The following is a 27,422-nucleotide window of genomic DNA, read 5'->3' on the forward strand; positions in this document are numbered from 1 at the left end:
CGACAGCAATAACATCTGCTACATCACACAGTGCACGTATTATGTCCCCTTTCTCTGCTGCATTCTTCCCGCTATTGTCTTCCTGGGTCCTTTAAGATTTAGTCCATTGAAACCCTTCTTGACCTCCTGTGGGAGTGCTTTACTTCCATCTCTGTGAACAGTCTCTTCTGTGGCAGCTGTTAGTTTACAGGTCTGACCCCAGACCAGACTCTGGGCTCCCTGAGGGCAGTATCTTGGGTACATGTCTTGGTGTCTGACACAGGGCAGATGCTCAGTGTCTACTGGAAGAGGACATGACTGTGTGTGTTAAAGAGAAAGGGATCCTGTATTGCATATATGTAATTGAGAAAATCTTAAAAGAAATTAAATATAGGTTCCTACCATTTTGAATTATACGAAGTCAAGCGTGTAGGCGAGAGTGCTGAGTAGGAATCTTGTATCCTAATTCAAGTTAGTTTGGCTCAGTTGCTTTCCCTATAAAAGTGGCCTCTAAGCTTCTTTTCAAGCTCCACAGATTTCAGGTGACTAAATCTGTGTGTGTAAGTGAAAGCTGAAGCCCACAAACTGTACAACAAACACATAAGGAAAAGCTTACGTGTGTGATATTCATCTGGATTTAAGGAAAGAATATAGGTGACAAAGACTTGGGATGCTGGCAGGTTTATAATGCTGTGTATACAAAAGAACCGCTGTCAGAAGGGGTCTCCTGGTTGAGAGGATACCTCCCAACGAGCAGCCTGGCTATTGCACAGGGCCTAGCCAGGCAGCATGGCCAACCCCAAGTTGGTAGGCGCCAATGCCCTGGATGGAACCCCATTCCTTCTGTGAGCCTCTCTGTGGTGTGGTACCACTTGATCATATTTGGGTTATAGACCCACGACGAGCCACTTCCTAAGTTATCACCTAATCCCTGGAAGGCAGGCTCTGTCTGCACTTCTAGAAGGGAATGCTGAATATAGGTTATGCTTGGCCTCCCGGACTTTCAGGTAGTCTTAATCTTCCTAGAAATGTGACTAGGGGTATAGGGAGGTTAACATAAAGAAGTAGATGGGTTTTGGGGTTCTATGTATAACAGACTAAAAAAATATTAAGCTGGTTCATTTCAGAAAGCAAATTTTCTCTTTTAAAATATTCTGAACATAGTCATTGGCATTCTGTGTACATTGAATATGGATGGATATTTCTTAAGCACCTAGACTTTAGAAGTTCCAAATTTTTAATTTTTATTTTAGTTTTAATTTTCTTCTTGACATGTCCTTAAAAAACCATATAATTCCTTCTCTAACAAATCGGTGGCATAAAAAAAGAGGCAGAAGGGAAAGAGAACTATTATAGAATAAGAGAGACTTAAGAGACATAACAACCAAATGACACCTGAAATTTGGATTCTGGTTCCAAGAAACTTAAGGTAGAAAGATGTCTGAGACAGTGGGGAAAAGTGAACATAAACCAGGTATACTACAAAATTACTGTTTATTATGCTAGGTGTGATAATGGCATCAGAGATGCATGCTTTAGTATCTTCTGTGAAATGAACACCTGAAATTTGTTATAACATGCTCTAGCTATAACTCCCCTCATCTGAAACAAAAACCCAACAAAACAAAACAAAAACCGAGGAGGTGTATAGGGGGATAAAATAAGACTGGAAAAATACTGATAATAGTTGGAGCTAGAAAATGGATACTATCACGGTTCATCACTGTACCCTTTCATTTTAGGAATGTTTGCAAAAGTATATAAAATACAAACAAAATGGGTTACAGCAAAAAAAGAAAAAAATTATATGCAGTGCTGTTTAGAATTGTAAGAAAATTATTTTACTAAACCTTTTTTTTTTTAAAGACTTTATTTATTTATTTGACAGACAGAGATCACAAGTAGGCAGAGAGGCAGGCAGAGAGAGAGAGGAGGAAGCAGGCTCCCTGCGGAGCAGAGAGCCCGATGTGAGGCTCAATCCCAGGACCCTGGGATCATGACCTGAGCCTAAGGCAGAGGCTTTAACCCACTGAGCCACCCAGGCGCCCCTTACTAAACATTCTTAATATGCCTGAGGGCTATGTCATATTCCTATCAGAAACACTGAATCATTATTGCAAATAATTCTTAATTGGTGAGAAGGGAAAGAAAAGAACATAATGGGGGTTTACTCTGCCTGTCCTAGAGAATTATTGCTTTTGAGGACAGTATACAGGATAAGGGGAGGGGTCTAATGAGCCAACCAGGCCAGCAGCTGTCCCTGGCACACTGGCTATGATTATGTCCATAGCGTAGAGGCCGCTTTTGGGCAACCAACTTGTGTAACAGAAACCTGAGTAAGGTAGAGGGCCCACAGTGACCACCCCCCATGGTGAATACGAATAGGTCCATTAGACCACCCACCTCAGAATAGCCATAAGCCCCAGCTGACCAATGGGCTACTTACAACCAGGCACAGGTACCCAAAACAGAAAATTCCGTATGTTCCCATACCTCTTCACTACTCCCTCCTTAACTACAGCCCCCCACCACTGCCTCATGGCAGACTGTCTCTCCTCTGCTGTCCCGCCTGCTGCTCCCTGCAGTATATTCAGTAAAATTTATCTCCTTTGTTCTGCCTTGGGTGAATTCTTTCACTACCCATGCCACTGGCGTCCCCCTAGTCAGGTTGTCTGTCCTACACATTGGTCATATGTAACTTCAGGGAGCTACTGTTTTTGGATGGCTCCCTTCCCTTATACATGAAGGTATCTTGGAGAAAGAGACAAAAGGGGGAAAATAAACAAACCTAGGAGGCTGTAAATAAAGCATGTGAACACAGTCACGGACGCTAGGAGGCTGTGCTGTATTGCACTGAGGGTCTGGCTTGATCTGGTGTAGGCTTTGTTATTGACTCACTAACTCAAGGAAAATCATTTGATTCTCCTGAATTTCAGTGGAAGTAGGACTGGATGCTTTCTAAAATCTCTTCCAGGGGCACCTGGGTGGCTCAGTGGGTTAAAGCCTCTGCCTTCGGCTTGGGTCATGATCCCAGTGTCCTGGGATCGAGCCCCGCATGGGGCTCTCTGCTCAGCGGGGAGCCTGCTTCCTCCTCTCTCTCTGCCTGCCTCTCTGCCTACTTGTGATCTGTCAAATAAATAAATAAAATCTTAAAAAAAAAATCTCTTCCAGCAAAGATAGTTAAGTGTATGATACCAACAAGAAAAACAGACTCTGACAGGAGCATGTAGCCAGGGAAAGACAAGAAATATAAGGCTAGTCTCAATATGGGAGACCAATAAGGACAAAGGCAGGGCAAAGAAGAAAAGAGGCCAAGATGACCACTTGTATCCCTATGAAATGACCTCAAGATGGGCAAAATTTAAGAGATCTTTCCAAAGTTGAGTCCAGACTGATATCAAGTAGAAGCCTTACCTTCTGGTGACAGCAAAGCACAGCATGCACATTCCATGTAAGAGTTCTGCAGCATGCTGCAGAAACGTGGCCATCTTGGGATTCTCATCCACTGGTCCTTGCACCGAGAGGAAGCAGCCATGAAGCTTGTTGATCAGACCTATGTTCACCACGTAGCTAGATGTAGGAAGAAACATCTGTGTTATCAGTCTGCACGGGCTGGCAATATCTTCAAAGATAAGTTTGAAAAACACAGGCTTAGATCCCTTTAACAAGCAAACAACACAGGTCTGGGTAAAGCATCTCAACTAATAATTTCCTTAGATTTAGTCCTGAATAATCAGCTATTTCTGTAAGTGATTCTCTTCCCTCTTTTGGTTAGTCTGATCCTATTCTTCAAGAAAGATGAGTGAAAATGATTATGTGATCATTTTTAGTGGTCTAAAGAGTCTGTCAATAGTTGAAATGACTTATAATTACCTCTACACTTTTGAAAAGCAATACTTTCCAGACAGCCAATTCACTAGAATGTAGGGATTCGGAAAATAAGATGATGCTACCCAGATATACTCTTGTGACAACCCAAATTTCTAATGCCAAATGTAGGTTCTCTATTTTTCAAAACCTCATCACCATTAAAAGTATAACAGTGAGAAACTAATTGCTTTCTGTTAGAAAAAGTACCAGTCTTGACAGTTGACAACAACATTTAAGAAGTCACTTTCAGGGGTGCCTGGGTGGCTCAGTGGGTTAAGCCTCTGCCTTCAGCTCAGGTCATGATCTCAGGGTCCTGGTCATGGTCTCAGGGTCCTAGGATCGAGCCCCACATCGGGCTCTCTGCTCAGCAGTGAGCCTGCTTCCTTCTCTCTCTGCCTGCTTCTCTGCCTACTTGTGATCTCTTTCTCTCTCAAATAAATAAAATCTTTAGGAAAAAAAAGAAGTCACTTTCATCTTTTCAGCCCAATATTACTGAAAATAGTATTTTAAGATTATGAATGACTTTGTAGATAAATCAGCCTTAGCTTAGAGATTTTATACTGATTCAGTGCTCTTGTATATGAAAAGAGCAGGACTTTGAATATGGAGAAAATCAACATGTTAACTTCTAGCAATAAATGCAAAGGAACTGATGCTTCCATTCATACGTGCACTGTAATCCCCACCACTATTCATTTACCAATATACCTTTTTGTAAAAGTAAGGAAAATCTGATGAATAACTCTATCTGGAGCTTCTTCTAAGTTTACTACTTAGAAGGTTCAATATAATGCCTCCTTTCTCCTCTTACATTAGGAAATATATTCACCCAGGCTACTCAACATCCCCTTGGTTTTAAAATTGGGAAGTTTGAAATGATGACCACCAGATCTATTCTCTTGTAATGAAGGAAACTGACAGATATATGCACACAATGAGGATATTATCATAGTCTGATTTAACAGAATCAGACTAAAAAATGGACTCTTACATTTGCATAAAACTTTTCAATTTAGAAGATGTTTTATATTAATCATCCAAATGAATTATCCCAACAATCCCATGAGAGAGCAGATAGTGACAGTTTGGTTTTTGTCCACTTAGCATATTCTCCTCTCCTATTCCATGTAGTCCTGGTGGGATTCTTAAATATTGTGTTCTCCTACAACAGCAGAAGTTAGTATGTACTCCATGACAGTCACAGTATTCATCAGCTAGGTCATAACAACAAGTTCTAGGATGGTACATGACCTAAAAAGGACCATTCAGGATCTTCCGTGGGATTAACAGAAGACCACAGGATGAATCTTTTCTCTGGGGATATCTAAACTGAGAGATATGAACCTGGGGTTTGCTGGTAGCTAACTTACTTGTTACACAAATATATGCTTATAGGATGAAGCCAAGCAGAGACAAGTCGAAGTGAAAAAACAGACAAAACCCAGATGGTATAATTGGAGTCTTAGCATCTAGCTCTAAACTTCTACCTTTCCAGTTAGAGAAGCCATTTACTAGCCTTTTTTGCTTAAGTTATTTCAGGTTAAGTTTCCAAAAGAGTTCTAACCACAGAAAGTGAAAAAATTACTTTTTCTGATTATAAAAGTAATACAGGCTCATTATGAAAATGCATATAGCAAAGAAAAGCAGGAAAAAACAGAATAAGTTGGCCATAATTTCACCAAAGACAGTCACAATTTGATATGTTTCCTTTTGTTTTTTCTATTTGATTTTTTTCTCTATGTGATTGACATTAAATTGAATTTTATTCAACTATTTTAGGCATTTTCTAAATCATGAAAAGTATCTTTGTAAGCATTACTTTTTAAGCCTTTAAAAACTATATTATTGAAAAGTTTTAACATAAACCAAAGAAAGACGGACTAGGATAACAAACCCCCATGCATTTATCATTCATCCCTGATCACCAACAACCATGGACAATCCTACCCATCCAGACCATCCACATCTTGCATTATACATAAGCAAGTCTAAGTCATTACATAATTTCATTCATAAATGTTTTACTTTGTATCTCTAAAAAATAACTTGAAAAAACCCCCCACAATACCATTACATCTGAAAATAATAATAATTCCTAGCACCATCAAGTAACTAGTATTCAAAATTCGAAAAGTATCACAAAGTCTTAACATTTTTGGTAGTTCTTTAAAAAACTTAGGATCCAAATAAGAATCATACATTATAATTGGTTACTATATCTTTCTAAGTGTCTTCTTACTCTGTATGTTACCCCTCCATCTCTCTTTTCTTCCTTTGCAAATTTATTTGTTGAAAAAATCTGGTTGTTTATTTTATAGTTTCCTGTAATCTAAATCTTGCTGATTATATCCCTGTCATGTCATTTACCATATTTTTTTAAATTATGTATTTCCTTTAAAGTGATCTAGATTCTAGAGATCTGACTGCATTCATGAACATCATTTTTTTTAATGGGTGAATAATTTCCTACCAGTGGAACATTTCTGGAGCTTCTGATAGTTTTCAGTATCCATCACTATAAACCATGTTGGGATAAACATTTTGTGTACAAATCCTTGCCAGACTTCAAGTTATTTTCCAGAAATAGAATTATAGAGCCAAAGAGTATGCAGATTTTCAGAGTTCATGATATGTACAGCCCCCTTACATTAAAAAAAATCTTGAATCAATTTATAATCCTCCCTGTAGGGTATGAGAAAACCACATTCACTCTGTGGGGGCTGATATTACTATTCCCATCTGATAGATGAAGAAACTGAGGCTCAGGGATTGTGAAGTACTAGCCTAGTCAGGAGAGATATAATATCCTAAGGTCTTCTGACTCCTGATAAGAGTGTTCTTCCCATAAAATACACTCTTGCCTTACTGAGGTATGAGTTATTGTTGTTGTTGTTTTTCCGGGTGGGTGGGGAGGAGCTGAGGGAGAAGGAGAGAGAGAATGTTAAGCAGGGTATGGAGCCTGATGTAGGTTTGAATCTCACAACCCTGAGATCATGATCTGGACAGAAACCAAGAGTTGGAAGCTTAACAGACTGAGCCACCCAGGCGCCCTGAAGTATGAGTTTTTTAAACAAGAATGGAAAATATTTTCTCAGACCATTCCTGAGACTAATAGTGACCACACAAAACTTCAAAACCACCTAGTATTGAGATGAAAACGGCTTAACTGGATTTCCTGTACTGATCTTGAAATAGCCAAAAAGGAGGAAAGACTTCTAGAATGAACGAAGCAGCATAGAAAAATCAAACCAAACCATAATGAACACTATTGAGCAGGTGGTCCTTTCTGAGCATGGTCTCCTTTGGTTACTGAGGGCCATCAATGGTGCCTACTGAGTCTGACCAATGTTTTTCTAAACTTCCTGGGTCCTGAATCTCTGCTCTGGCAATCTTTAGATGATTGCCCATGAAGACAGTGAAACTAAATGGCTCTGAAGGATCAGTGCAGAAAAATTCATTTTGCCAACTTCACAGTTTTGAGGGAAGAATGTTGAATCTCCCAATGGATGTTGGGATCAGCAGCAACATATCTTTTACACTAACTGTTAGCCTGAAATTATAATGTTGAGACTGTTACCCGTATACAAGATGTAAAACTTTAACACGGATTTCTTAGAATATACATCCTGGAAGAGAGGCTGCTATGAATGCTCCAGGAAATGGGCCTCTCCATTTATTTTACCATTTGAAATTAAAAATGAGTCTCTCTGCAGCTTTTGCCCCTGGAATGTATAAGCTGCAAGACTGTCTATCTCCTCTTCTTTGCCAACCCTTGCTCAGCTACCCACTTTTGCCCCAACTGAAATGTCCGAAGGGGTTCTATTTCTGAACTAGGTTTAGTAAACTCATGATATTCCATGGTTTCAACTATCCTCGATATGTCAATAACTCCCAATTCTGTATCTTTGGGTCTACTTCTTTTCTGAACTTCTTTCCAGAAGTTCATGGATATGTTCAAACAAAAACTCATCAACTCTTCTCCTGAAATCTGCCAACATTGTCTAATTGAATGTCACCAATTCATCCCATAAATGATGCAAGAGATGTGGGGGATAACTATTTGTAATCATGCATTAATCCACTTAATTATTTCTAATATATATGGATTATTAATAATATTGATAATAATTTATTTATTTATTTTCTATATTTATATATTTTATGTATTTATAAATGTATTTATGTTATAAATAATAATATTATTATTATTCCTAATAATATATAATTTCTAAATATGATACTGATGCTAACCCCAAGGACCTTTTAGAGACTGACACCTAATAATTTCTGTAAGAGGGATGTTCAAAGTATTACTACAGTTTAGCAGGAAGACCTAATTTTGGCTCAATGGGTCAGGTCATTTTGGAGGTCTTCAAGTCTTTAAATGCATTCCCCAGTATTCTGGAGGTTGAGAGACAGAATTTGGGTCACATATTTTTGAGGGGCAGACATCTAGCCAATGTAGTGTGTTCCAGCAGCAGTGAGCTCCTGGATGGAACACTATGAATGGTTAAACACAATTCATGATAGAGCAGCTCTTGATTTTGATAGAAATAGCAGCTTTTCAGTTTTGCAGTGCTCTGTAGGAGTCATTTCCAGAGATCTAGTCTAGAACCTGCTCTTTCAGTCCTTGCAACAATTTGGTAAGCACATAACTCCATGTATTAAATTCTTTCTGCTTAAAATAGTTTTGATGGTTTGTTTCCTGCAAATGAATTCTGATTAAAACAAAGGCCAATAAACAATGTTCACCCTCACTAGTGATAAACACAATGTAAATGAAGATGACACAAAATGCCATTTCACACATCAGACTGGCAATTCATAAGTGTGCTAACATAAAACACTGATAAAGATATGGGGAAATGGAACTGTTATCCTTTGCTGATGAGAAGTGAATCTTTTGTGTATCTACTACAGGTTTTCCTTTGTAGTTACCAAGAGTCTTAATAAAATATATTTATTACATCCTACTTTAAGCAGATTAAGTTTGACAGCATATAGAACCTTTATGCTTTTACTTCTTCCCTGCTTACATTTTAGGTTATTGATGTGATAATTTATATTTTTTATATTTTTATTTATATTTTAATATTTTTATTTATATTTTATAATTTATATTTCATATAATTTATATTCTTATAATTTATATTTTTATATTTTTATAAAAATAATTTATATTTTAATAAATAACATATTTTAATAAATATTTATATATTTTATAAATAACAATTGATATTTTATATACACAAAATACATATTTTATATATATTTTAGGTTATTGATGTAATAATTTATACATATATGTTTATATATTTTTATAATATATTTATATATATATTATATATTATATATATACACATATATATAAATAAATATAAATATATATAAATATATATATTTAAATATATATATTAATATATATATTATATATAATATATATAAATAAATATAAATATATATAAATATATGTATATATTTATATATATTTTATATACTTTATATATATAAAATATATAAAATTATATAAAAATATATTATTATATATAAATATATAAATATATAATAAAATATTATAAAACATATTTTATATTTTATAATATGTTTTTACAGGTTGATGTAATATTTATATATTTATATATTTATATTTTATTTTTATAATATAATTATTTATGTATAAATATATAAAATATATTTATTATATTATATAAAATATGATTTATATTTTTATAGTTTATATATTTTACATTATTATATTGATGTAATAATTTATATTTTTTAATATGTGTTTATCCAATAACAAATTACTGTAGTATGGTTAAATAACTGTAAAGTTATTTAACCTGTAAACTAGGGTTTCAAGTGAATTGTGCACCACCATTACAGTATCAGACATTCAGACTTTGCCTATATGTTTGCTATTTCCAGTGACTATTACATGTCCATGTGTTTTTGTTGTTATCCTTCTTTTGTTTTAGCTTGAAGAATGCTCTTTAGCATTTCTTGTAAGGCAGGTCTAATGGTGATGAACTTCTTCAGCTTTTGTTTATTTGGGAAAGTATTTGCAAACTATGTATCAGATAAAGGGTCAATATCCAACATACATAAGGAACTCCTACAACTCAATAGTAAAAACACAAATAATCTGATTAAAAAGTGGGCAACGGACTTGAATAGACAGTTTTCCAAAGAATATAGAGATGGCCAACAAGTACAGGAAAAGATGCTCAACCTCACTGATCATCAGGGAAATGCAAACTAAAACCACAATGAGATACCACATTGTACTTCTAGGAATGGCTATTATCAAAAAGACAAGAGACAATTTTGGCAAAGATGTCGAGAAAAGTGGACCCTTGTACACTTTTAGTGGGAATGTATATTTGTATAGTCACTGTGGAAAACAGTAAGGAGGTTCCTCAAAAAACTGAGAATAGAACTACTATATGATCCATCAATCCTACTTCTATGTATATATCTGAGAGAAATGAATCACCATCTGAGAGAGATATCTGCACTCTCACGTTCACTGCAGCATTACTGAGAACAGCCAACACACGGAAAGAACTCTATTTGTCTATCAGCGGATGAATGGATAAAGAAAATGTGGTGTGTGAGTGTCTGTGTGTGTGTATAATGGAATATTATCCACTCTTGATCTTAGCCAAAAGGCCGAGAAGCGATAATGGAATATTATCCAAAAAAGGAAGGAAATCCTGCCATTTGCAACAACATGGATGGACCCTGAAGACATGTTAAGTCTATGCTTAGTAAAATAAGTTAGATGGTAAAAGACATATACTGTATGCTGTCTCTTATATGTAGAATCTAAAAAAGCTGAACTCCTAAAAATAGAGAATAGAATGGTGGTTACTAAGGCCCGGGCCCTAGGGGAAATGAGATGTTGGTCAAAGGGTACGAGGGTAGAAACTTCCATTGATAAGATGAATACGTTTTGGAGATGCAATGGCGACTACAGTTAACAGTACTATATCATGTACTTAAATGTTGCTAAGAGAGTAGCTTTTAAATGTTTCACCACGCATATAAAAGGTAATCATGTGAAGTGACAGAGGTGTTAACTAACCTTATTGTGGTAATTATTTTGCAGTATATTTATATCAAACCATCACAATGTACATCTTAAACTTATACAATGTTATATGTCAATCATATCTGAAGAAAGTTGGAAAACATAGAATTGTGGAGCTTCAGGGTTGGTCCATTTCCTGAACAAATTTCAAATCAGTATTTTTTTAAAGTGCAATCTGCTTCTATCCTACAAACAATACTGTTTCATAGAACTGTGCTAAACACTGTCACTGCCAATATTTTCACTTTCTGGAAAGAAGTTCTGATTTTTGACAGCCAAACAATAATATTTGGATATTCTGTTAAAGGTCTTTTTATTTGTTTTTGTATCCCAGGACCTTGTATGGCGTCTGGCACCAAGTGCTACAAGTGACCATTGCATGAACTGATAAATATTTCTGAGACTCCCTTAGATTTAGACACTTGACTGCACCATGTAAAATAATGACAATAAATCCTGGTATTACCATCTTTGTTAGAAATCCTCCTGCCTCTTTTCTCCCAGATGAGGAGAAGGAGGAGCCATGTGTCAGGGTGCTGTGCTCTGCTCCAGCTCTACTTCTAGAGCACAAGCCAGAGAATAGCACTAAAGACTGTGCTCGAACTTTCTCTGCCCAGCTTTACAACTCTACAGATATAAACTGAAAAAAATTCCCAGGTTATGGCAGGGTCTGGAGTGAGATTTCTAGTCATTATATCAGAGGTGATGAAAAAGCAAGCATGGAAAGAATTAGACATGTTCTGTTTGCTCTATTAGGCAGACCTAAACTACAGTTTGTGGTTCTACACATAGCCATCATGAAGCCAACTAACAATACTTTATATGTAAGAAAAGAACCTTCACCAAAAGTGGTTCAAGTCAGAGATAAGGAGTGGCAGAGTTTTGTTCTAAAGGACTGTGATTGTCCATTATCCATTTTAAGATACATGAGATTCGGTTTGGCAGATTACCAGTTATTTTTTTCCCCAATACCTTCCTCTTTAATGAAGGATAATATATGTGAAAACATATGTATTTTCTCCTGGAAAGTCCATTAGAATTACATTGAAGCCTTTGGCTGGTCCTTCTACCTCATCACAGCTGAGGCATGGACAAGAATACAGGGTTGCTGTATCACACGGCAGCCCAAGGGAGAATGCTGGAACAGAATGGCATGTATCAGCAGAGACGCTATAGGTTCTACAGTGACCTAAGGAGGTTGGGAAATTGGAAGGGTATCAAGAAACTGAGAGAAAGGCCGGGAGGATAAAAGTCAAGTGCTGTAAGATAAATGGTTGTGAACCCAAAGGGCCTAGTACTCTCTAGCAATAAATATGCTTGGGGAAAGAGGGCAGGCAAATGGAAGGGAAAAGTGAACAAAGTAATCAAGGGTAAGAAAAATATTGAATGAAACAACTGTTCTCAAGAAACCACTACAGAAAAACCAGAGGAAATTTATAAATTCTTTTGAGGGAAATGCAGAAGAGGACATTCTCTTTTATCCTATTAACCTACCATAAGCTTCAGAGCAATAAACTGCATGGATTTTGGAAACCAGAGATCTGTGCTGATCACAGAAAAGTTACTGATAGGTGGAGCAAGAAACTGTTTAACACCAAATGGAACCCTACTGGGAAATTAAATGCCCTACCTGATTCAAGATTCCTGAGGGAAAAAGAGTTCAGATGTCAGAATAGGAGGAAATTTCCCTGGAGAAGAGGTGATCTTTAGAAGTGAACAGGGTTGACCTTGAACAGGTGTCAGAAATCGCTACATTTGTGTAGTGGAAAGCACACAAATTTTAGGAATCCAGCTAGACCTGAGTTTTGATCTCAAACCCCCTACCTACTTTTAAATTTATTTATTACATAACCTTAGGCAAAGCACTTAATCTCTCTGGCAATTTCCCCACCTACAAAGTCTGAATTAGAAATCCTATACCTATAGGGCTGCAAAGCTTCTATTACAATACGTTTGCATAATGAGTGCTCCATAAATAATAGCTATTATTGTTTTAAGTCTGAACCAAGTTTAAAACCAGAGATGACCTGAAATAGGGGAATTCTCAGAAATTCTTGAGTTGGGAAATAGTTGACAGGAAGAAAGTTATAAAAGCTTAGACACTACATATTCTAATATCAAATATCTAAATATCAAGAATGACAGATGAGTTCTAACTGTATTGCTTTTCATTAATAGGACTTTTCTTCTCTGTGTTACAAAATGTAGTGTATTTTCCACCAAGAATTTATGGATGGTGTTGTGAGAACCAATGCCTTCACATGGGCCATGAGATTTAAATAATTTTAATATTTTTTTAAAGAAGAAAGTTTGAAGAATCTAGCAATTTTACCTGATGAGGTCCTGAACTCGACTATTAAAAGCATCACCTTGTGAGGGTTTGTTTTTCATTTCCTGTGTTGATATTTTTGGTGTAGCTGGCTGGCTGTTTCCATCTGGTCGATTGGCAATCAGGCAGCTGAAAACCACAGCACTGACTTTGAGAAGTCCAGTTGTCAAACCTTCAAAAACTTGCTTATTTGTATTTCTTCCCAAAATAGCATTATTTTCATCTGGAACATAAACCTAGATGGAAAAAAATACAGTAATTATATTTCAGTAAAACCACCAGAAACGGACAGAGATAATTTGGAACCTTTCTGGAATCACAAGTAATTTTGAAATTGTAGAGGTGGCTAGTTAAATGTTTGGGTGTTGGTTCTGACGTTACATTGCTGAGTTCGTCTCAGCTTTGTCCTTGCTAGTTGAGCAACCTTGGCCAGGTTACTACTTTCAAGCTTCATTTCCTAATTTATAAAACAGGGACAACAACAGTGCCTATATCTTAGGGTTCTTGTGAGGATTAAGTGAGCTACTCTATATAAAATGCTTAGCTCATGCCTATGTATATATTAAGTGCTCAATAAATATTATTTATTCAATTGAATAAATTATTTTTAAAATTTGTATGAGCCCAGAAAATGAACCAATGGGTAAACTGACACAGCATTGTTTTCTTGTTAAAGTGAATTCTAAAAATATCTAATCTAAATTTCTTTATTAAAGTGAAATTTGTATTTTTATCACAAAATGGCAAAACAGCTTTTTCTCTAATATATAGGGTCATATTTGGCCATCTTTGTGTATAGTTTACAGGAAGTAACATGGTTAAAAGTGGGACCAGGAGTTAGAACCTGGGCTTGGGTTTTGGCTCTGAAGCTATATGCTATTAGACAAGTTCCTTAACTTTTCTGTGTTTCAGTTTCTTCAATTGTGAAATGAGGATAATCATAATCATAGCAGTAAATCAACCTGTGTAAGTTCTTAGAACAATGTGTGGCACATTGGTAAGCTCCACAGACATGTTATCTGCTACTACAACTGCTAATATTATGTATGTATGATGTATGAACATCAGCTGTCACAAAGAAGGATGACTTAAGAAGTACAATGGCTAGATACATAATGGCCAGGCTAGGAGCTCTGTGTCTTTGTTCTGCAATCCTGGCTAAAAGGCTCACTCTTCCCAGGAAGAAGAGGAGCTGCCTCCTGAAGGCCTTACTACCAAGAAAGGGGCTGAGGCAGTAAGCTGAGGATGGGAAGAAAGGAGGTATGGACTTGGAATCAGATGGTACTGTATTCAAGATCCAGTTTTTCTTCTAGCAGATTACAGGACTTTAATAATTTTACATTTCTGAGACTTGGTTTCTGTATCTGCCTGCCTGCTGAGACTACTATAAAGTTCAAATAAATGATGAAGGGGAAAACACCTGGTAAATGATGACACTTTACAAATGCACTTACTTAGTAATAATCACCGTCTGCTTATCCTCACTCTATACCTGCACCAGTTCTATCAGGAGACAGAGGAACAAATAATAACTTGGATTAAAAAAAAAAAAGGATCTTTATAAACACAGGCAATTGTTTCTTCCATTCCTTTTATTGTTAATTTAGACATTCCATGAAAATCACTTCACTGATGGGACGCCTGGGTGGCTCAGTTGGTTGGACGACTGCCTTCGGCTCAGGTCATGATCCCGGGGTCCTGGGATCGAGTCCCACATCGGGCTCCCAGCTCCATGGGGAGTCTGCTTCTCCCTCTGACTTTCTCCTCCCTCATGCTCTCTCTCACTGTCTCGCTCTCAAATAAATAAATAAAATCTTTTAATAAAAAAAAAAAAAAAAGAAAGAAAATCACTTCACTGAGACTAGCCTGTTATAAGACTGTTGACCATAAGTTATCTCTGACCGCTGAGCCATTCTGAAGCCCAAGTAATTAGAGTAGAATTTTTCTGCAGTGTGTACTCCAGTTAACTGATGAAAGTTCCCTTTGAAATTCTATAGCTGTTATAAAACAGTCACACAAAGCTTTTCAGATTGTGACTAGTGTAACCTAGCCTGTCCCAATTCAGAAGGTGGTATATGATGAATGGAGTTTGAAACTATTATAGGTCAGAATGAGCAGGTTATGCTTCAGTGAAACACTCCTCAAAAATATCAGTGGCTTCAAACATAAAGTTTTATTTTTCATTCACATGACATGTCTGTGTCAGGCTGCCTGAGACTCTGCATCCCTATTGTCCTTACTAGGGAGCCCAGGTGACAAAGCAACTATCATTTATAGCAACAATGACCCAAAGAACTTTCTAAGATGATCAAAGTGTTCAGTCTATACTGTCTATATCTGCACTAGTCATAGTGGTTTTTTTGAGCACTGGAAATGTGGTTAATGTGACACAGGGACTGAATTTTTAATTTTAATTAATTTTAATTTGAATAGTCCAATAAATTAATTTATCAGGGACAGTACAAGGCACTGCAGGTCACAGTGGCAGAGAAGAAAAAAGATCTCTGCAAGGTCCTGTATCAACATTAAATGCAGTATCTGAAAGTGACACCATTTTTGCTCACACCTTATTGGCTAGAACTAATCACATAGTCCAACCCAACCATAAGGGAGCCAAGAAATGTCATCCTACTATGTACCTGGAAAGAGAAAAGCAGAACATTTGGTCTGCAGTGCTATTGACTGCATGGTATTGTTTCTTCCATTATGACTATACATATATTATTCACAGTTAAGCTATTTATCATATGATGACTATATTTACTTTCTGATACAAGTTTTTTGTTTAGTTGGGTAACTTTTTTTGTATGCTGAATTTCCTATTTACCTGTCATTAATGCATTGTCAACCTTTCTGGCTGAATTGGAATTTACTCTCAAGTTCAGATGCATCAGGAATTATTGGTTCTTTTTAGCTCCCTCAGTGGAGACATTCTCCTGAACCCTACCGCACCCCCTGAACTAACCTGGCCTGCTTGCTCTGTAGGCCTACTGTACGACTCTCATTTTGAGACTGTCCTTCATCTTCATCTTAAGAATTCCTCCCACCCCTTCCCAGGTTAGATTCCCTTTATTTCTTGGATTCCTCTTTTTCTTCTCATTCTCTCATTTTGTTGAGGAATATATTGTAACAACTTCCTAAGAAAGGGTGCAGCACTGGGTGTTATACACAACTAATCAATCACCAAAAACTAATCATGTACTATATGCTGGTTAATAATAATAATAATAATAATAATAATAATAGTAAAAAGGGTGCATGGGAAGAAAAATTTTGAGACCCATGTGTCTGTAAATATCTTTCTTTCATCCTTATACTTGAATGATAGTTTGGCTGAATAGAGAATTCTTGGTTGGAACTAACTTTCCTTTAGAGTTTTGAAAGACAGCTCCCTTCTTTCCAACTTCAAGCACTGTTGTTAAGAGGTCCAGTCTAATTCCTAATGTTTTTGTACATAGTCTGTTTCATCCTTTCTGGGAACTTTTAGGAACTTCTTATCTCTGATTTCCTGTGTCTTGGTATAGGTCCTTCTTCATTGTGTGTGTGTGTGTGTGTGTGTGTGTGTGTGTGTATACACAAAAACTCAGTTGTCTTTTTAATCTGAAAACTGCATGTTTCACTTATGGGGAAATTTCTTGCATTATTTCTTTGCTAATTTCCTCCCATTCATTTTCTCTGTTAGACTCTGGTCCTGAACTGAGCCTGAACTTTCTAGTATTTTGTTTTCTCCTGCTTTTCATCTGTTTTTTATTCTACTTCTTAGATCACCTAACTTTATTTTCCAGTCCTCCTTCTGAGTTTTTCATCTACTATATTTCTAATTTTCAGGAGCTCTTTTTTTTTTTTTTAAAGATTTATTTATTTCAGAGAAAGAGAAAGAGCACCATGTGTGGGAGAGGGTCACAGGGAGGGGGAGAGAGAGAATCTCAAGCAGACTCTGCACTGAGCATGGAGCCCCACAAGGGGCTCAATCCTACTACCCCGGGAGAGATCATGTCCTGAGCGGAAACCAAGAGTTGGATACTTAACTGACTGAGCCACCCAGATGTCTCTAATTTTAGGAGCTCTTTTTTGGCTCTGTATATGTTTTGTTTTTATAGTTTTTTGTTCTATGGATACAATATTTCTCATCTCCGTGAGATTACACTTTTTAAATATTTTTATTTTGTTTCCTACATGGTCTCTATCTCCTCTGAGTTCTTTCTCTGTACTTTATATTTTAAGCTTTCCTTACATATGTGGTCATGTGGGATATTCTGTTCATACTCAAGACTGATAAACAGACAGATTATCATAATCTTGTATCACAATCTTGATCCAGTCATAAGCTGGATACAAATTCTGTGTGAAAGGCTTCAGTTTGGATGACTAAACAGATACCTAGCTTTTCCACTGTGGGAATCCCAACTATTAGTATTTATATATCTGTTCTTCCAGGAGAGTTAGTTTCATAAGAATGAAATCCTGTATCTTCCAGGCCTGGAGTACATAAGATGGGCTGCGCACAGATTCATAGAGTTCTGAAGAAGGCTGAGAGGCTCATTATTTAAGGAATAGATTTTCATTTAATCATTTTTTAAAAAGATTTTATTTATTTATTTGACAGACAGAGATCACAAGTAGGCAGAGAGGCAGGCAGAGAGAGGGAGAAGCAGGCTCCCTGCTGAGCAGAGAGCCTGAAGCGGAGCTCGATCTCAGGACCCTGGGATCATGACCTGAGCTGAAGGCAGAGGCTTAACCCACTGAGCCACCCAGGCACCCAATCATTTTATTTTTGTATGACTTTTTGTGGCTGTAGATGGTGTCCCCATGCCTGGACTAACCTTGGTTCAAACTCTTTTGTCTTCTGCCACAGTTGTAGGGAGGAGGCACTTGGCTGTACACATGGCAGATGAAATCTAGGGCAGCTAAACTGTCTCTTATTTAGACTGTCAACCAATTAGACTCTTTATAGCCCCACTTTCAACCTCATTTTCTGAGAATCCTGGTGACTCTAATTCTTGAGCCTTTTGGGGTTCTACGGAACAAATTTTCTTCTGGCGTTTTTCTTCCTGCTAATTTAGGTTTTAGCTTTTAGGTAACCATCTTTCAACTATCTCCTTTCTAGATTAAAACATATTTGCTTTCCTTTTCTTCCCATTCTCTCTGTTTTTGAGGATTCAGGCCTGTATCTATCTACTGTAATATTAGTTGGCCCCCGGCAGAGGAAGTGTAACTTTTGTGTTCAAATTGGCCACATTTTAAAATTAACTCAATAAATCCACCAAAAACACAACTTTTTCTTTTATACACTACAGAGAGAATATGAGAAATACATTTCTGGGTAATGTCAGGGTTCTTCGTTCTTCATCATCACAAATTTTCATAATCCTTTCTTTTCAAGAAACCTGTACTGATTTCCTTCAAGTATTTCAAATAAAACACTATGCATGTGTATTTGGCAATCTTTCGCTTAATCAAAAGTACTTTATCCACTTCTGCATCTTTAAAGAATATAGTTGAGAATTAAGGAAAAATGTAAAAAATCTGAAATACCAAAATTAATGGCATTTATTTAATCACTTGCTTATCTGGCATTTGCATATCTACTACATAAATGGTCAAGGGATCAGAGTGATGCTCTGTTGACCCTTAGTCTAAGGGTCATTCAGAGCCTACAGACTTTGATTTTACAAAAAACTGTAACAAACTGTGGTTTTATGGTTTATAGAAGAACAGAAAGAACAATATAAAAGAGAAAAGTGGTGACCATTTTAGAAGCAGGTAGTAGCAAAATGTGACACCAGTTCTGGAAACAAAAAAGGACATATATGAGTGCAAAAAGGGACTTTAATGTGAGACTCAGTTATTACTAAGACTTGCTCATTTTTATTTCTTCTGATATTCTTACTTACTACATATAACTGTTTATGCTCAAAATGACAACCTAAAGATAACCCCCCAAAAGGGGGGCTAAATTATGAGTCACACTCACTGGGAGGGAATAAGAGAAGGAAGGATGAAGATTAACATCTGTGAGGTTTTCTACTAAGCCAAAAATGCTTAAGCATTTTCCTTATATCATCACATTTAATTTTTACAAATAAATAATTCAAGTTCAGAGATATCAAGGATATGCTAGTTAATGGAAGGTCTGGGACTTGAACCTGAATTTATGAGACTTTAAAGCCCATGTGCTTTCTCTTACCCCCTACAGATTTCTTCTCATTGGGTATCTCTTTTACTGAGGAATCTGTAGAAACTCTGTCTTTGGTGGAGGGAAGAGAAAATTGGTCATGGGCCAAACATTGTTTTTCTGATGTCTCTTCCATTTAAAAAAAAAAAAAAAAGAAGAAGAAAAATTCTTTTAGACCTTCATTTTGGCCAAAGGGCAAGAAAATATATTTAAGGGTTGATGGGATAATTCTGGGTTAAATGTACTAATCTCATTATTCAGAAACTGTCAATGTGGTTTGAGTATCAAATGTCACTTCTTCATCGGCCCCAAGAAAATAAGCTCAGTGTAATGTAAGTCAGAAATATTTTTATGATATTCTTATATTCTTTGTCCACTGCTGACAACTTTTGATTTTCTATTTCATTGGGGCTTTCTACTTAATTTTAGAAACACCACTTGGCAGTTTCTCATAAACACAAATTGAAAAACTTCTCTAACAATCTGGCAGTTAGATGAAGAAGGCTTGTGGCCTGCAGGAGCCAGGCTTCCCTTATTAGGCTTGCTGCACTGAATCCTGGGATTTCAAACCTAGGTCTAAAGGCCCTCACTGTACGGAACAGTATTTTACTTTCTCCCCATAATTTTCTAGTTTCCAACAGTCTAAGTTAGCCTGATATTCAGTTCAGTCCCTCATCATATTTTTCCATAGAATTCTGTGCATGTATATCTGTGTTTTTTTAATTAGTATTGATCCCTTCACTGCTGAGAACAGAGTTTTCTTTTGCCTGAAATCTTTAGTGAAGTCTTTTTTGTGCCTTATCAGGACATTTTATTCAAATGGTCACAGAATATTTCCTTATCCTTCTATATAGATTTTTCTTTTGCTGGTTTTAAATAATTTAAGAGCAATGCTTTAATAAGAAACCAATGTTTCATCTATGAAAGAATTTTTTCCTTTTAAGATTTTATTTATTTACTCATGAGAGACGGGGGAGGCGGGAGGGAGGCTGAGGCACAGGGATGAGCAGGCTCTCTGTGGAGCTGGGAGCCTGATGTGAGACTCGATTCCAAGACCCTGGGATCACGACCTGAGCCAAAGGCAGATGCTTAACCAACTGAACCACCCAGGCACCCATAGGAAAGAATTTCAGGATGTGAGGGTGATCTGGCTGAGACATCTGCCACCCCACTGATCACCAGGGTTGATTTGGCTGGTCCCGGCTGGCTAGGTGGATGTCCCCTTCCTCCCTCACTGGTCCATGTACAATTGTCCCGAAGCTGCATGCTCGGTGGAAGAGGAGCACCTTCCCCCATAGAGGAGGATCATTCTTCTGTCAAGGGTACAGAGCAGCTGCGCTCCCCAGCCAGGACCTCCAAACAAGCTCTCAAGGAAAGAATTTCAAAATTGCCTAAATTAAGGTAAGGAGGGGCTTATCTTTAGTGAGACAAAAGATTCTTTCTCCTCTTTAAAAATGAGATTTGATAAAAAGAAACTTGCAGAAGGTATCTATACTGTAAGGATAATGTATTCAGAGCAATTTTCTATACTGTTGTCTTTTGTCTACTTGGATATCATTATTACTTGCCAGAGGTAAAATAATTCATTAGCAGCCTGCTCTTTGGGACACTTAGTAGATGAAAGGCACACCTCGAGTTCTCATACACGTTTACAGACCAACACTGGAGTCTGAATTATCTGCCAGGACAGTTGTTTGGCCAAGAGCACACTGCAGGTTGAGGACCCTGTCCTTTAGGAAAGGTGTGCTAGCAAAATCTTCCCCACCCCCCTGCTCACTGCCCTGATCTACTGCACACCTGGCTTACCTGAATCTGGAACACATTCCATCCTGGGGTGGGTGGTCTGTGAAGGGCAGGGGAAGGTTACCTTCCCAGCATGCAGCAGTGCTTGTAACTACCACCTGCTGGTATGCACCAGGTCTGGCCTGGGAAAAAACAGAGCTATGTAGCTTTTGGCTCTTCTAAATCTGTCATTTCTGAGGCAGAAATCTAAAACCACAACTTTCTCCAATGGATGAAAGTTATTTCCTTTAGTATATTTCTTCAAAATACACTAGTGTGGTCATTATCTTATAGTTGCAAATTAAAAATTGATTTCATGTACATATTCTTACTACAAAATGTCCCCTTCCTCTCAAAATATATTTGACCTTTGTAAAGTCTGCAGATATTTCATATAGTTTTAGATCTAGAAAGAACCTCACAATCAATTTTTTTCTTTTACTTTATATTTGAGGAAACCATGGTCCAGAGGAGGATACTTTCCTGAGGATAAAGAAATCATCAGGGTTGGAATAAGTACTGTGCTGCTTCTCTAAACCTGCTCCAAGGAGAAATTCAATATTTTTAGGACCAAGCCCTGAGGCAAAGAGTTTTAGCAAAATTAAATTAAAAGTCATTATCACTTTTAAAAGGCAAATTCACATTCTTTATCCACCACTATATCATACTACCAAAATTGTTCCCCAAACTTTCTACATTCTTTTTCAAAATACAGGAGGATGCTTTTCTTAGTAGTACAAATCCATCCTTCTGTAACATGATTCCATGAGAGAGAAAATTAACTTGGTAATCCAGTGGTAATTCTATCCAACTGATTTTTAGTATTGTGAAGTTGGGTTTATGTATTTTTAAGTTGTATAGTGTATTTGTTCACAATGGTCAGTATATGAATTAAGTTCACTGAGAACCACTAGGAGATTGTTTAGAAATAAAGGCTTAACTCAAGAACCAAGAAAAATCTCAAATAAACAACCTAACCTTATACTTTTTTTTTTTAAAGATTTTATTTATTTATTTGACACAGAGAGAGAGAGAAACAGTGATAGGGGGAACCCAAGCAGGGGGGCGGAGAGGGAGAAGCAGACTTCCCACTGAGGATCCTGAGGATCAGGGATCCTGATGTGGGGCTCAATCCCAGGACCCTGGGACCATGACCTGAGCCAAAGGCATATGCTTAAGGACTGAGCCACCCAGGCGCCCCCCAAACCTTAAACTTAAAGGAGCTAGGAAAAGAACAACAAATGAAGCCTAAAGCCAGTAGAAGGAAGGAAATAATAAAGATCAGAGCAGTAATAAATGAAAGAGAAACTAAAAAAAAACCACCAAAAAATAATAGAACAAATCAATGAAACTAGGAGAGGTTCTTTGAAAAATTAATAAAAATGATAAACCTCTAGCCAGACTTATCAAAAAGAAAAGAGAAAGGACCCAAATAAATATAGTCATAATGGAGAAAGGAGAAATAACAACCAACACCACAGAAATACAAACAATTATAAGAGAATATTATGAAGAACTAACTATATGCCAACAAATTTGGACAACCTGTAAGAAATGTATAAAAACTCCCAATAAAGAAAAGTCTAGGACCAGATGGCTTCACAGGTGAATTCTACCAAACACTTAAAGAAGAATTCATATCCATTCTTCTCAAACTACTCCCCAAAATAGAAAAGAATGGAAAACTTCCAAATTCATTCTATAAGGCCAGCATTACCCTGATACAAACCAGGTAAAGACTCCACTAAAAAAAAAAAAGGACCAGGGGCGCCTGGGTGGCTCAGTGGGTTAAGCTGCTGCCTTAGGCTCAGGTCATGATCTCAGGGTCCTGGGATCGAGTCCCTCATCGGGCTCTCTGCTCAGCAAGAGGCCTGCTTCCCTCTCTCTCTCTCTCTCTGCCTGCCTCTCCGTCTACTTGTGATCTCTCTCTCTGTCAAATAAATAAATAAAAAATCTTAAAAAAAAAAAAAAAAAGGACCAAAAGCCAACATTCCTGATGAACATGGATGCAAAAATCCTCACTAAAATACTAGCAAACTGAATCCATTAATACAGTAAAAGACTCATTCACCATGATAAAGGGGGATTTATTATTCAATACTGACCAATCAATCGACATGACACACCACATTAATAAAAGAAAGGATAAGAACCTTATGATCACTTCATGCGATGCAGAAGCAGCATTTGACAAAATACAACATCCACTTATGATAAAAACCCTCAACAAAGTAGGTTTAGAGAGAATATCTCAACATACTTCAACATAATAAAGGCCTTATGTGAAAAATCCACAGCTAATATCGTCCTCAATGAGGAAAAACTGAGAGCTTTGCTTCTATGGACAGGAACAAGGAACCTTAACTAGTACTGGAGGTCCTAGACACAGCAATCAGAAAATGAAGTGAAATAAAAGGCATCTAAATTGGCAAGGAAGAAGTAAAACTTTCACTATTTGCAGAGACATGCTACTCTATATAGAAATCCTGAAAGACTCCACCAAAAAAACTGCTAGAATTGATTCACAAATTTGGTAAAGTCGCATGATACAAAATCAATGTACAGAAATCTTGCATTTCTATATACCAACAATGAAGCATCAGAAAGAGAAATTAAGGAATCAATCCATTCACAATTGCACCAAAACTAGTAAGATACCTAGGAATAGACCTAGCCAAGGAGGTCAAAGACCTGTACTCTGAAAACTATAAACACTGACAAAAGAAATTAAGATGACACAAAAAAATGGGAAAACATTCCATGTTCATGGATTGGAAGAACAAATATTGTTCTTTGCTACCCAAACAATCCACACATTTAATGCAATCCCTATTAAAATACCAAAGCATTTTTCATAGAGCTGGAACAAACAATCCTGAAATCCTAAATGATCCTAGAATAAAAGACCCTGAATAGCCAAAGCAACTGTGGAAAAGCAAAGCAGAGCTGGAGGCATCACAATTCTGGCTCCAAGTTATATTACAAAACCACAGTGATCAAGACAGTACAGTACTGGCACAAAAATAGACATACAGATCAATGCATTAACATAGAAATCCCAGAAACGAACTCACAACTATATGGTCAATTATTCTTCAACTAAGTAGGAAAGATTATCCAATGGAAAAAGACAGTCTCTTTAGCAAATGATGTTGGGAAAACGAGAACAATGCAAAAGAATGAAACTGGACCACTTTCTTACATCAGACACAAAAATAAATTCAAAATGGCTAATGACCTAAATGTGAGACCTGAAGCCATAAAATCCTAGAGGACAACATAGGCAGTAACCTCTTTGACATCAGCCACAGCAACTTCTTTCTAGATATGTCTCCTGAGGCTAGGAGGTAAAAAGCAAAAATAAACTATTGTAACTTCATCAAAAAAAGCTCTGCACAGGAAAAGGAAGCAATCAACAAAATAAAAGGCAACTTACAGAATGGGAGAAGATATTTGCAAATGACATATTCAATAAAGGGTTTCCAAAAATTTAAAGAACTTATAAAACACCAAAAACCAAAACAATTAAAAAATGGGCAGAAGACATGAACAGACATTTCTCCAAAGAGGACATACAGATGGCCAACAGACATGGAAAAATGTTCTACATCACTCATCATCAGGGAAATGCAAATTAAAACTACAATGAGCTATCACCTCACACCTGTCAGAATGGCTAAAATCAACAACACAAGAAACAATAGGTGTTAGTGAGGACATGGAAAAAGGAGAACCCTCTTACACTGTTGGTGGGAATGCAAACTGGTACAACCAGTCTGAAAAACAGTATGGAATTTCCTCAGAAAGTTAAAGGAACTACCTTTTGACCTAGCAATTGTACTATGAGGTATTTACCCAAAGAATACAAAATACTAATTCAAAGGGATACATGCAGCCTGATGTACAATAGCAAATCATGGAAACAGCCCAAGTGCCCATCAACTGATGAATGGATAAAGATGAGGTATATATATATATATACAATGGAATATTACTCAGCCATAAAAGAATGAAATCTTGCCATTTACAATGATAGGAATGGATCAAGAGGGTATAAGGCTAAGTACAGTAAGTGAGAGAAATAACACTTGATTTCATTCATAAATGGAATTTAAGGAACAAAACAAATAAGCTAAGGGGAAAAAAGAACAGAGAAGGAGGCAAACCAAGAAATAGAATTGTAAGTATAGAGAACAAACCAGACTGGAGGTAGGTGGGGCTGGGTGAAATCGGTGATGGGGAATAAGGAGGGCACTTGCTATGATAGGTACCAGGTGTTGTATGATAGTGTTGAGTCACTATATTGTACACCTGAAACTATTAACACATTGTATACTAACTGCAATTTAAACAAAAACTTAAAAAGAAGAAAGCCCTCTCAAGACAGTGTCAGAGTAAGGAAAACAGGGCAAAAAATGTGAAAGGGTTCCAACGCAGAAGAGGTTTCTATACTGTTGGCACTATCTTATTTCCTTTAGTTACTGTCATTAGACATACAACAGTTTTTTCCCTATTGATTTTTATAAAACATCTATGCTTATGTTTTCATGCATAAAAAGAGAACTGGTGAAAGATATTTACCTTGATGATTTACTTGGCTTCAAAGTATAAAATCAAATCGGAATGGCTAATAATTTTCAACATCTTTTTTTTAATTCCACAAATAATATTATGACTATATTAAAGAGAATGTTAAATTTTATCCCAAATATTATTTCCCTTTCTAATAGTTATAACTTCTAATCTGTTTACATATTTTATGCAAAGTCCTAAATAATATAGTTTTTTTAAAGATTTTATTTATTTTGACAGAGAGAGAGATCACAAGTAGGCAGAGAGGCAGGCAGAGAGAGAAGAAGAAGCAGGCTCCCCGCTGAGCAGAGAGCCCCAACGCAGGGCTCCATCCCAGGACCCTGAGACCATGACCTGAACTGAAGGCAGAGGCTTTAACCCACTGAGTCACCTAAGTGCCCCCTAAATAATATAGTTTTAACAAACTTTAGAGGACATGCCTTAGTGGTCATGATACTTGGAAATGTCTTGGTTTTAAGTGTTGAATCATATCATTCTTCTGCTCCAAACATTCCCTGGATTCTTTTTTTTTTTTTAAGATTTTATTTATTTATTTATTTGTTAGAGAGAGAGAGAGAGAGAGAGAGAGCGAGTGAGCACATGCACAAGCAGGCAGAATGGCAGGCAGAGAGAGAAGCAGGCTCCCCACTGAGTAAGGAGCCCCATCTGGGACTCAATCCCAGGACTCTGAGATCATGACCTGAGCCAAAAGCAGCGGCTTAACCAACTGAGCCACCCAGGTGTCCCAACATTCCCTGGATTCTTACCTCTTGTAAACTAAAAGCCTAAAACCTCATAATGGCCAACAAGGCCTTTCTTGATCTATTGCCTCAGTTACTTCTCTAAATTCATATAGTACACTGTGTCTCTTGTCTCTATTAAAATGCTACCCTATCCTTAAGCCTTTGTAGACTACCTTTTTTTTTTTTTTAAAAGATTTTATTTATTTATTTGACAGAGAGAGATCACAAGTAGATGGAGAGGCAGGCAGAGAGAGAGAGAGAGGGAAGCAGGCTTCTTGCTGAGCAGAGAGCCCGATGTGGGACTCGATCCCAGGACCCTGAGATCATGACCTGAGCCGAAGGCAGCGGCTTAATCCACTGAGCCACCCAGGCGCCCCTGTAGACTACCTTTTTAAAGTAACATTCTTTTACCCCAAACCACTTTCTCTTTACTGTTTACTCAGCTTTTTGTTCCACTGCAATGGTCATCTCCTAAAATGCATTTCCTCTTTCCCCCAATTAGGATATAAGCTCCATAAGGGCAAGACTTTGTTTTGTTCACTTCTCTGTTCTTGGGCCTAAAACAACATCGACTATGTAGTACAGGTGCTCAAAAAAATAATTGTTGATTACATGTAGATATCGATATTCAATGAAAAAGACATGCCATCCAACAACTGTGACTCATTCAGAAGGTCCATGTATCAATAAAACCAGCACTTAAAAAAAAAAGTATAGTATATTGTCACCTTGGGTAAATTTGTGAATAAAAGGAACAAAGGAGTCTTTCAGGTTACTTCTTGTCCACACAATATCCTACTTCTTCTTCACCTTTTATTCCTCTTTTAGTTGCGGCAGTCTATGTGATACATATTCTGTCTTCCCCACCCACAACATAAG

At 37.0% G+C, this 27,422-nt stretch overlaps 1 protein-coding gene across 1 annotated transcript in view; it reads right to left on the minus strand.

The window, feature by feature from the left end:
* Window positions 1-27,422, minus strand: part of SCAPER (S-phase cyclin A associated protein in the ER) — a 478,259-nt gene that overhangs the window by 56,687 nt on the left and 394,150 nt on the right. Inside the window, 2 exon segments of the mRNA XM_047736200.1 lie at window positions 3,394-3,549; window positions 13,275-13,507. Of these exon segments, the coding sequence (XP_047592156.1) occupies window positions 3,394-3,549; window positions 13,275-13,507 (389 nt within the window).

The sequence above is a fragment of the Lutra lutra genome, chromosome 7, assembly GCF_902655055.1.
Source record: "Lutra lutra chromosome 7, mLutLut1.2, whole genome shotgun sequence".
NCBI lineage: Eukaryota > Metazoa > Chordata > Mammalia > Carnivora > Mustelidae > Lutra > Lutra lutra.